The sequence below is a fragment of the Dendrobates tinctorius genome, unplaced genomic scaffold (genome assembly GCF_039654945.1).
Source record: "Dendrobates tinctorius isolate UK_male_01 unplaced genomic scaffold, ASM3965494v1 ptg000134l, whole genome shotgun sequence".
NCBI lineage: Eukaryota > Metazoa > Chordata > Amphibia > Anura > Dendrobatidae > Dendrobates > Dendrobates tinctorius.
Window position 1 is genome coordinate 2,329,756 of NW_027361802.1, and position 12,537 is coordinate 2,342,292.

The 12,537-nt window shown below is 48.3% G+C and overlaps 1 protein-coding gene across 2 annotated transcripts in view; it reads left to right on the forward strand.

The window, feature by feature from the left end:
• Window positions 1-1,087: 1,087 nt before the first annotated feature.
• The window catches only part of PLAA (phospholipase A2 activating protein), an 83,300-nt gene continuing 71,850 nt past the window's right edge, over window positions 1,088-12,537 (forward strand). Inside the window, exon 1 of one of the 2 annotated variants that reach the window (XM_073543679.1) lies at window positions 1,088-1,726. In XM_073543679.1, coding sequence (XP_073399780.1) covers window positions 1,356-1,726 — 371 coding nt within the window. In that variant the 5' untranslated portion in view covers window positions 1,088-1,355. The remainder of the gene's footprint in view (window positions 1,727-12,537) is intronic. The other variant, XM_073543680.1, reaches the window with a different exon arrangement.

Here is a 12,537-nt window from a genome sequence, read left to right on the forward strand (position 1 = left end):
GGAAGGAGACTGTGGAGAGGGGGGTGAGCACATGGGGAGAGAGAGAGAGTGGAGAGGGGGGAAAGAGACTGTGGATAGGTGGGTGAGCACATGGGGGGAGAGAGAGTGGAGAGGGGGGAAAGAGACTGTGGAGAGGGGGGTGAGCACCTGGGGAGAGAGAGTGGAGAGGGGGGGAAAGAGACTGTGGATAGGTGGGTGAGCACATGGGGAGAGAGTGGAGAGGGGGGAAAGAGACTGTGGATAGGTGGGTGAGCACATGTGGAGAGGGGGGAAAGAGACTGTGGATAGGTGGGTGAGCACATGGGGAGAGAGAGAGTGGAGAGGGGGGAAAGAGACTGTGGATAGGTGGGTGAGCACATGGGGGGAGAGAGAGTGGAGAGGGGGGAAAGAGACTGTGGAGAGGGGGGTGAGCACCTGGGGAGAGAGAGAGTGGAGAGGGGGGGAAAGAGACTGTGGAGAGGGGGGTGAGCACCTGGGGAGAGAGAGAGAGTGGAGAGGGGGGGAAAGAGACTGTGGATAGGTGGGTGAGCACATGGGGAGAGAGTGGAGAGGGGGGAAAGAGACTGTGGATAGGTGGGTGAGCACATGGGGAGAGAGTGGAGAGGGGGGAAAGAGACTGTGGATAGGTGGGTGAGCACATGGGGAGAGAGTGGCGAGGGGGGGAAAGAGACTGTGGATAGGTGGGTGAGCACATGGGGAGAGAGAGAGTGGAGAGGGGGGGAAAGAGACTGTGGATAGGTGGGTGAGCACATGTGGAGAGGGGGGGAAAGAGACTGTGGATAGGTGGGTGAGCACATGGGGAGAGAGAGTGGAGAGGGGGGGAAGAGACTGTGGATAGGTGGGTGAGCACATGTGGAGAGGGGGGGAAAGAGACTGTGGATAGGTGGGTGAGCACATGGGGAGAGAGTGGAGAGGGGGGGAAAGAGACTGTGGATAGGTGGGTGAGCACATGGGGGGAGAGAGAGTGGAGAGGGGGGTGAGCACATGGGGGGAGATTCTCAGCGCTGCAGAGCCTGCCCCCATCAGACATTACCGCCCTCCATCTAGCCAGCTACTAACCCTAGAAATCCACAAGCTATGAAGCGCAGTGAACAATGGTGGCATGCCACCCTGCTGCCAGGAACGGCTGCTCACACAGGGCATCGCTAGCTGGGTGTGGACGGGGTTATGGCAGTGGCCTAGTCATTTAACCCCTTCTAATCTGAGCAAAGTGGCTATTTGCCCACCTTGATGCCCAGAACCCGTTGGAGCGGAAGTTGATGAGCGCCCTCCCTATCTGTAATGGTGGGCAGTCATTTAACCCTTGCCCTAACCCACTGTGATGCCCGGTGTCCCATTTCTGGAGCTGGCTATAGATGGCACATCAGGGCACCGCAAGGAAATGGATTATTGGACTTGTCCATCTTTTTGTTATGACGCCTGTAGAAAACGTAGCCAACAATCCGCACGGTGTGACCAGGGCTGAGGCTTCGGTGCCGGGCAGCCTGCCCCCACAGGAGGCCGTCGTGTCTCTGCCGTCACTTCCTCTGGTGCCCCGGCATTGCGCTCCGCCGGCCGCATCACTTCCGTACTGTGTCATGGCGGAGGCCGGCTGTTACCGGCTGCGCTGCTCGGTCCGCGGGCATGAGCTGGATGTCCGCGGGGTGGTCTCCTGCCCCCTATCGCCAGGTGAGGGCTTCGTCTCCGTATCACGTGACAGGAGCGCACGCCTGTGGGTGCCGGACAGGTGAGAGACCCCCGGGGGAGGCAGATCAGGTGTCCAGTGTGTCAGTGCCCCCGTAACCATGGTGATCCCATGCACACGGATAACACTGGCTCTGGTAATGACAGGGCGGGAAGGGGTCACACAGGGTGGTGTGTGGCTGCGGAGAAGCCCACCACTCCCTCCATTATGGGACTGGGGAGATGCCCGTGCTCTGTACCACAATCCCTGTCTTCAGGCACTGCCCTCCGGTGTAGAACATGCTGATCCCGGTCACCCCTGGAATCGGCCACGTTTCTTCCCTCCTAAATGTTCCACAGTCATTTATGGGTGAGAATAATGAGGGTTGGAAGGAACCGCAGCAACTCGGCCATGATGTGCCAGACCAGGGAACATTGCAGAGCGGTCACTGCCGCAGAAGGCAACAGGCACGAGAGGCGGCAGCGACTGTGGAGACCAAACCCTCTCTGGTATTAGCACCAGCATGAGTGGTGAGCGGGCACGGTGCTACCCGCCCTCTGGCACGGTGCTACCCGCCCTCTGGCACGGTGCTACCCGCACTCTGGCACGGTGTTACCCGCCCTCTGGCACGGTGCTGCCCGCCCTCTGGCACGGTGTTGCCCGCCCTCTGGCACGGTGCTGCCCGCCCTCTGGCACGGTGCTGCCCGCCCTCTGGCACGGTGCTGCCCGCCCTCTGGCACGGTGCTGCCCGCACTCTGGCACGGTGCTGCCCGCCCTCTGGCACGGTGCTGCCCGCACTCTGGCACGGTGCTACCCGCCCTCTGGCACGGTGCTGCCCGCCCTCTGGCACGGTGCTGCCCGCCCTCTGGCACGGTGCTACCCGCCCTCTGGCACGGTGTTACCCGCCCTCTGGCACGGTGTTACCCGCCCTCTGGCACGGTGTTGCCCGCCCTCTGGCACGGTGCTGCCCGCCCTCTGGCACGGTGCTACCCGCCCTCTGGCACGGTGCTGCCCGCCCTCTGGCACGGTGCTGCCCGCCCTCTGGCACGGTGCTACCCGCCCTCTGGCACGGTGCTGCCCGCCCTCTGGCACGGTGCTGCCCGCCCTCTGGCACGGTGCTGCCCGCCCTCTGGCACGGTGCTACCCGCCCTCTGGCACGGTGCTGCCCGCCCTCTGGCACGGTGCTGCCCGCCCTCTGGCACGGTGCTGCCCGCCCTCTGGCACGGTGCTCCCCGCCCTCTGGCACGGTGCTCCCCGCCCTCTGGCACGGTGCTACCCGCCCTCTGGCACGGTGCTGCCCGCCCTCTGGCACGGTGCTACCCGCCCTCTGGGGCTCACTAAGACACCGAAGCGCCTGTTAGGCAATCACTGCATCTGTTGCGGCTGTCGAATAGCATGAAACCTTACATCACCAAAAGCCATATAATTTGCCCTAAGCAGCTGCATACAAGCCTTATATCACCAAGAACCATACACAACATCCTAAGCATCTGCATACTAGCCTTACATCACCGAGAACCATACAAAACATCCTAAACAATTGCATGAAAGCCTTACATCACCAAAAACCATATAATTTGCCCTAAGCAGCTGCATACAAGCCTTATATCACCAAGAACCATACACAACATCCCAAGCATCTGCATACTAGCCTTACATCACCGAGAACCATACAAAACATCCTAAACAATTGCATGAAAGCCATACATCACCAAAAACCATATAATTTGCCCTAAGCAGCTGCATACAAGCCTTACATCACCAAGAACCATACACAACATCCCAAGCATCTGCATACTAGCCTTACATCACCGAGAACCATACAAAATATCCCAAGCAGCTGCGTGCAAGCCTGTCTTCGGAGTGCTCAAAAAAAATGTTTTAGTAATATAAGGCTTGTATGCAGCTGTTTGGGAAGTTTTATATGGTTCTCGGTGATGTAAGGCTTGCATGCAGCTGCTAGGGAAGTTTTATATGGTTCTCAGTGATGTACGGCTTGTATGCAGCTGCTTGGGATGTTTTGTATGGTTGAAGGGAAATCTTAACCCCTTCCCGACCAGTGACACAGCGTATGCGTCATGAAAGTCAGTGCCAATCCGACCAATGACGCATATGCTGTGTCATGACTTTAAAGCCCCCCCCCCTGCGGGTCGGGTGACCGGGGTCAATGAAAGGTCACCCGACCCGCAGATACAAGGGGCATTGTACTTCACCACAGGGGGTGGGGGGGTGGCTGGAGACACCGATCCGACCCCCCCCACCGGTTAACGGCGATCGGCCGCCTCTGTCATCATCTGCTCCCCTCGCCTTCCCTCCGCTCCCCCCCGCCTTCCGATCATTTCCCCTCCCACCCCCCGATACCTTCAGAGTGTTCACGGGCGCCGCCATCTTGGAAAATGGCGGGCGCATGCGCTATGCGCCCGCCGGAATCTGCGGCTGCAGATTCCTTTCATTCATTTTGATCACTTTGATAAACTTTCACAGTGATCAAAATAAAATAAGTAAATAACCCCCCCCCCCCATTTTATCCTGTTGCCCATGTGAAAATGAAAAAACTGAGGCTAAAAGGAAATCTTTTGTGAAAAAAAGTACTTTTTTTTTTTTTACGGATCAATTTGTGAAGCACCTGGCGGTTCAAAGTGCTCACTATGCATCTAAATAAGTTCCTTGGAGAGTCTAGTTTCCAAAATGGGGTCACTTGTGGGGGAGCTCCAATGTTTAGGCGCACAGGGACTCTCCAAACGCGACATGGCAACCGCTAAATATTCCAGCATATTTTCCATTCAAAAAGTCAAATGACGCTCCTTCCCTTCTGAGCCCTGCCGTGCGCCCAAACAGTGGTTTATGACCACATATGAGGTATCAGTGTACTCAGCGGAAATTGTCCAACAAATTTTAGGATCCATTTTATCCTGTTGCCCATGTGAAAATGAAAAAACTGATGCTGAAAGAAAATTTGTGTTGGAAAAATTAAAATGTCCATTTTTTCCTTCCACGTTGCTTTAGTTCCTGTGAAGAAATAATCTTCTTGAATGTAGATTTGAGTAGCTTGAGGGGTGCAGTTTTTAGAATGGTGTCACTTTTGGGTATTTTCTGTCATATAGACAATGTGAGGTGGTCCCTAAAAGAAAGGTTTTGTAAATTTTGCTGTAAAAATGAGAAATCGCTGGTCAACTTTTAACCCTTATAACTTCCTAACAAAAAAAATTTTGTTTCCACAATTGTACTGATGTAAAGTCGACATGTAGGAAATGTTACTTATTAACTATTTTGAGTCACATAACTCTCTGGTTTAACAGAATAAAAATCCAAAATTTGAAAATTGCTAAATTTTCAAAATTTTTCGCCAAATTTGTGATTTTTTTCACAAATATACGCAAAAATTATCGACCTAAATTATCGACCTAAATTTACCACTAACATAAAGCCCAATATGTCACGAAAAAACAGTCTCAGAATCGCTAGAATGCGTTGAAGCGTTCCCGAGTTATTACCTCATAAAGGGACACTGGTCAGAATTGCAAATAATGGCCTGGTCATTGAGGTCAAAATAGGCTTGGTCATGAAGGGGTTAAAGTGTTCTTTCGTTTCCGTGCTGGAGTGTTGCCAGTAATGTATGTTCCCAGACCCTAATATTATACTCCCCAGCTGCTGTCTTCAGCTCTTCCCGACATCGCTCCGGTTGTTATCCGCCATCTTGTGATCAGAACTTCTGACTGACCGGAAGTTGGAGGGTAACGGACACACGCTCTCAGCGTAAGTCTGTGAACGTCGTTCTGGCCTTCATAAACTTACAAGTGCTTCTCACAAAATTAGAATATCGTCAAAACGTTAATTTATTTCAGTTCTTCAATGCAAAAAGTGAAACTCATATTATATAGAGTCATTACACACAGAGTGATCCATTTCACCTGTTTATTTCTGGTAATGTTGATGATTATGGCTTACAGCCAATGAAAACCCAAAAGTCATTATCTCAGTAAATTAGAATACTTTATAACACCAGCTTGAAAAAATGATTTTAAAATCTGAAATGTTGACCTACTGAAATGTATGTTCAGTAAATGCACTCAATACTTGGTCGGGGCTCCTTTATCATCAGTTACTGCAGCAATGCGGTATGACATGGAGGCGATCAGCCTGTGGCACTGCTGAGGGGTTATGGAAGCCCAGGTTGCTTTGATAGCAGCCTTCGGCTCGTTTGCATTGTTGGGTCTGGTGTTTCTCATCTTCCTATTGACAATACCCCATAGATTCTCTATGGGGTTAAGGTCAGGTGAGTTTGCTGCCAATCAAGCACAGTGATACTGTTGTTTTTAAACTAGGTATTGGTACTTTTGGCAGTGTGGACAGGTGCCAAGTCCTGTCGGCAGAGCGAAGCATGAAGTGCTCTAAAATTTCCTTGTAGACGGCTGCGCTTACTTTTTGGTCTTGATAAAACACAGTGGACCTGCACCAGCAGATGACATGGCTCCCCAAACAAATCACTGATTGTGGAAACTTCACACTAGACCTCAAGCAGCTTGGATTGTGTTCCTCTCCACTCTTCCTCCCGACTCTGGGACCTTGATTTCCAAATGAAATGCAAAATTTACTTTAAACTGAAAGCAATACTTTGGAGCACTGAGCAATAGTCCAGTTCTTTTTCTCCTTGGCCCAGGTAAGATGCTTCTGGTGTTGTCTATTGGTCACGAGTGGCTTGACACAAGGAATGCGACACTTGCAGTCCATGTCCTGAACACGTCTGTGTGTGGTGGCTCTTGAAGCAATGACTCCAGCAGCAGTCCCCTCCTTGTGAATCTCCCCCAAATTTTTGAATGGCCTTTTCTTAACAGTCATTTCAAGGCTGTGGTTATCCCGGTTGCTTGTGCACCTTTTTCTACCACACTTTTTCCTTCCACTCAACTTTCCATTAATATGCTTGGATACAGCACTCTGTGAACAGCCAGCTTCTTTAGCCATTATCTTTTGTGGCTTACCCTCCTTGTGGAGTGTGTCAATGACCTCATCAGGAATACCGTGTCCAGTTTTGGGCACCACATTTTAAAAAAGACATCAACAAACTGGAGCAAGATCAGAGAAGAGTGACCGGTCTGCAAACCATGTCCCATGAGGTACAGTTACAGGATTTGCAAATGTTTAGCTTGCAAAAGAGAAGACTGAGAGGAGACTTAATAGCTGTCTACAAATATCTCAAGGGCTGTCACATTGTAGAAGGATCAACTTTATTCTCATTTGCACAAGGAAAGACTAGAGGCAATGGGATGAAACTGAATGGGAGGAGACACAGATTAGTGAGTAGAAAAAACTTTTGACAGGGCGATCAATGAGTGGAACAGGCTGCCACGAGAGGTGGTGAGTTCTCCTTCAATGGAAGTCTTCAAACAGAGGCTGGACAGACATCTGTCTGGGAAGATTTAGCAAATCCTGCTTTGAGCAGGGGGTTGGACCAGATGGATAAGGAGGTCCCTTCCAACCCTCACATTCTATGATTCTGACTGCCTTCTGGACATCTGTCAATTCAGGAGTTTTCCCCATGAATGTGGAACCTACTGAAACAGAATAAGGGGCCTTCTTAAACGCTTAGGAAGCCTTTGCAGGTGTTTTTTTTTTTTTGTTGTTAATTATTCTAATTTACTGAGATAATGACTTTTGTTGGCTGTAAGCCATAATCATCAAGTTTAACAGAAATAAACACGTGAAATAGATCACTGGTTTTGTAATGACTCTATACAATATAGGAGTTTCAGTTTTTGTATTGAAGAACTGAAATAAATTAACCTTTTGATGATTTTCTAATTTTGTTAGAAGCACCTGTACGTTGAATTGTCACCTCACTGGAGAGACCCGGCAGGTCGCAAACTACTAGAGACCGTCCGTAGCCGCTCTGATGGCAGAAGAAGACGACGGCAGATAAGTCAGGAAACTTATATTAGCGGCACCACTCCAGCGGGAAAATAAAACATACACTGGAGTGGTGCTTTAGTACTCTATTATTCTAAGACGTTTTAGACAATTTTTGGGAGCAGTTTGGGGAAGACACTTCGGTGTTCCCCTTTTTTGTACCCCAATGCACAATGCAAGGTGCATAAAGGCGTGGTTGGCTGAGAGTGGGGTGGAAGAATTTGGCCGCACAGAGTCCTGACCTTATCCCCAGCAAACACCATTGGCATGTCCAAGAAAGCAGATTAGAAACTTCCCACAGACGCTTCAACAATATGGAGAAAGCTTTCCCAGAAGACGGCAAGCTGTGCAGCTACAAACCAACCAGCTGTAGGTCAACTCCATACTAATGTCTTTGGCTTTAGAATGGGAGTATGGAAGCTCCTGTAGTTGTCCCAGTTCTCCTGTCTGTATAGTATATATCCCACAGTGATCATGCCACCTCATATGGTGCCAGGTCACAGTATAAAGGGGTGACTATGCCACCTCATAGTTAGCTATAGAGCAGTGGTGGCAAATCTATGGCACGTGTGCCAGAGGGGGCACACAGAGCCCTCCCGGTGGGCATGTGCGCCATCTCCTCAGGATTAGAAAACTGAGAGGGAGCAGTGGGATCACAGGAGGCAGGAGACGGCGGCTACAGCTAATTCCTGTGCCCGCTGCTAAAGAGAAATGAATATTCATTGCACTGGCAGTGAGTATTCATTTCTGTTATAGCGCGCACAATTTCAGCCGTAGCCGTCGGCTTCTAGCAGCTGCCGGGCTAACACGGGTACCCGCTCATTAAGGTAATGAATATTCACCTCTCTGTACTCCCATAGGTGTGGAATGAGGTGAATATTCGTTCCCTTAATGAGCGGGGACATATGATCACTTGGCAGCAGATGCTGCTGGCATTGGAACAAGATGTTGTGAGGGCACGCAGGGAAGGTAAGTAGGATTTTTTTTTTTTGTTGTTTTTTTTTAATGCTTTTATCATGGGGGCCATACATACATGGATAGGAATGAGGAGCCATGCAGACAAGGATGGGAATAAGGAGCCGTGCATACAAGGATGGGAATAAGGAGCCATGCTGACAAGGATGGGGATAAGAAGCCATGCAGAAAAGAATGGGAATATGAAGCCATGCAGACAAGGATAAGGATGAGGAGCCATACATGCAAGGATGGGAATAAGGAGCCATGCAGACAAGGATGGGAATAAGGAGTCATGGAGATAAGGATGAGGAACCATGCATGCAAGGATGGGAATAAGGAGGCTTGCAGACAAGGATGGGAATAAGGAGCCATGCAGATAATGATGAGGAGCCATGCATGCAAGGATGGGGATAAGGAGCCATGCATGCAAGGATGGGGATAAGGAGCCATGCAGACAAGGATGGGGATAAGGAGCCATGCAGACAAGAATGGGGATAAGGAGCCATGCAGACAAGGATGGGAATAAGGAGCCATGTACATAAGGATGGGGATGAGGAACCATGCAGACAAGGATGGGGATGAGGAACCATGCAGACAAGGATGGGGATGAGGAACCATGCAGACAAGGATGGGGATGAGGAACCATGCAGACAAGGATGGGGATGAGGAACCATGCAGACAAGGATGGGGATGAGGAACCATGCAGACAAGGATGGGGATGAGGAACCATGCAGACAAGGATGCGGATGAGGAACCATGCAGACAAGGATGGGGATGAGGAACCATGCAGACAAGGATGGGGATGAGGAACCATGCAGACAAGGATGGGGATGAGGAGCCATGCAGACAAGGATGGGAATGAGGAGCCATGCAGACAAGGATGGGAATGAGGAGCCATGCAGACAAGGATGGGAATGAGGAGCCATGCAGACAAGGATGGGAATGAGGAGCCATGCAGACAAGGATGGGAATGAGGAGCCATGCAGACAAGGATGGGAATGAGGAGCCATGCAGACAAGGATGGGAATGAGGAGCCATGCAGACAAGGATGGGGATGAGGAGCCATGGAGGGAAGGATGGGGATGAGAAGCCATGCACACCAGAATGGGGATTAGGGGACAATGCTTACTCGGCTTATATTCAAGTGAATAAGTTTTCCGTGTCGAAACCATTATACTGCATGGATTACAATGTGGGGCCCATTACACTTTATGCAGGACTATGTGGAGCCATTATACTTTATGGCGCTCTATGTGGAACCATTGTACTGTATGGAGGACGTTATGTGCCCGTTATACTGTATGGAGGGCTGTGTGGGGTTTACAATTGGAGAATCCTGTGATGGGGGTCACCATTCTTTGTTGGGGGAACTGACTGAGGGAGGGGGGTTACAGTAATGTCATCATACTGTGCACGTGTGGAGCAGTTCACTGTGGGGGTATCATACTGTGTTTGGGAGCACTTTTGTTTGCATCATACTTTGTTTTATTCAAGATTTTTTTATCCTTTGTTATTACATACACTACCGTTCAAATGTTTAGGGTCACTTAAAAATTTTCTTATTTTTGAAAGAAAAGCACAGTTTTTTCCAATGAAGCTAACATTAAATGATTCAGAAATACACTCTATACATTGTTGATGTGATAAATGATTATTCTAGCTGCAAACGTCTGGTTTGTTATGCAATATCTTCATAGGTGTATAGAGGCCCATTTCCAACAACCATCACTCCAGTGTTCTTATGGTGCTTTGTGTTTGCTAACTGTGTAAGAATGCTAATGGATGGTTAGAATACCCTTGAAAACCCTTGTGCAAGAATGTTAGCACAGCTGAAAACGGTTTGGCTGATTAGAGAAGCTATGATCCTGACTTTCCTTTGAGCTAGTTGAGAATCTGGAGCATTACATTTGTTGGTTCCATTAAACTCTCAAAATGGCCAGAAAAAAAGAACTTTCGTGTGAAACTCGACAGTCTATTCTTGTTCTTAGAAATGAAGGCTATTCCATGCTAGAAATTGCCAAGAAACTGAAGATTTCCTACAACGGTGTGCACTACTTCCTTCGGAGGAGAGCACAAACAGGCTCTAACCAGAGTAGAAAGAGAAGTGGGAGGCCCCGCTGCACAACTGAGCAACAAGACAAGTACATTAGAGTCTGTAGTTTGAGAAATCGATGCCTCACAAGTCCCCAACTGGCAGCTACATTAAATAGTACACGCAAAACGCCAGTGTAAACGTCTACAGTGAAGAAGCGACCCCAGGATGCTGGCCTTCAGGGCAGAGTGGCAAAGAAAAAGCCATGTATGAGACTGGCTAATAAAAGGAAAAGATTAATATGGGCAAAAGAACACAGACATTGGACAGAGGAAGATTGGAAAATAGTGTTATGGACAGACGAATCCAAGTTTGTGGTGTTTGGATCACATAGAAGAACATGTGTGAGACGCAGAACAACTGAAAAGATGCTGGAAGAGTGCCTGATGCCAACTGTCAAGCATGGTGGAGGTAATGTGCTGGTCTGGGGTTGCTTTGGTGCTGGTAAAGTTGGAGATTTGTACAAGGTAAAAGGGATTTTGAATAAGGAAGGCTATCACTCCATTTTGCAACGCCATGCCATACCCTGTGGCCAGCTCTTGATTGGAGCCAATTTCATCCTACAACAGGACAATGACCCAAAGCACACATCCAAATTATGCAAGGACTATTTATGGAAGAAGCAGGCAGCTGGTATTCTATCTGTAATGGAGTGGCCAGCACAGTCACCAGATCTCAACCCCATTGAGCTGTTGTGGGAGAAAGCTTGACCATATGGTATGCAAAAAGTGCCCATCAAGCCAAACCATCTTGTGGGAGGGGCTTACCTCAGCAAATTAACTGCTAGAGTGCCAAAGGTCTGCAAGGCTGGAATTGGCTGCAAAGGGAGCATTCTTTGACGAAAGTAAAGTTTGAAGGAGAAAATTATTATTTCAAATACAAATCTTTTTTTTCGAACCTTGTCAATGTCTGGACTAGATGTTAAATTAATTTGGTAACTCATTTGATTAATAAAAGTATGAGTTTTCGTTGAAAACACAAAATTGAGTGACCCCAATCTTTTGAACGGTAGTGTATTTATATCCAGTCATTGATTTTTACTGCCGTTACATAACAGATTATATTATTCCACTGTAATTTCAAAAGTTAAACATTTTATTTGATAAGGAAAAACTTCCTCAATTGTAGCCATTTTATAGCAAATATCAAGGTTGGCCTGCAACTTTCTGTAAGCTTTTACCTTTGGTCCTCTGTGTATTTGAGTTTGATATCCCTGCCTCAAAGGGTTTGTTATCATGATAAAGGGTTACAGTTGCAAAGAGGTTGTAAAATCAAGCAGCTTTGTCATTTTACTTTTGATTAAAAATCATCTCCATTCTCAAGAACAGACCTTCACTACTATTGGGGGCTTGTATCTTAGGCTTGGAGTGCAGCGCTTACAAGCTCTTTGATATCGACTCTATAGTGCGCTAATTTACGATTTGTCTTTCTAATCTAAAACCTCAGTATTCAGGGCACTTTGCGAAAAAAAGTGGGTTTTGGATTGCATTTTGGGCATTCAGTCTCTGAAAGCTTTGGCATCGCTGCTATAAAGCATTGGTTAGTTAGCTATAGAGCACTGGTTAGTTAGCTATAGACCATTGGTCAGTTAGCTATAAAGCATTGGTCAGTTAGCTATAAAGCATTGGTTAGTTAACTATAGAGCATTGGTTAGTTAGCAATAGAGCACTGGTTAGTTAGCTATAAAGCACTGGTTAGTTAGCTATAGAGCATTGGTTAGTTAGCTATAAAACATTGGTTAATTAGCTATAGAGCACTGGTTATAGTTAGCTATAGAGCACTGGCTAGTTATCTATAGAGCATTGGTTAAGCTGGAGTCACACATAGCAATCTCGCTAGCGAGATCGCTGCTGAGTCACAACTTTTGTGATGTAACAGCGATTTCACCAGCGAGATCGCTGTGTGTGACAGCGATCAGCGA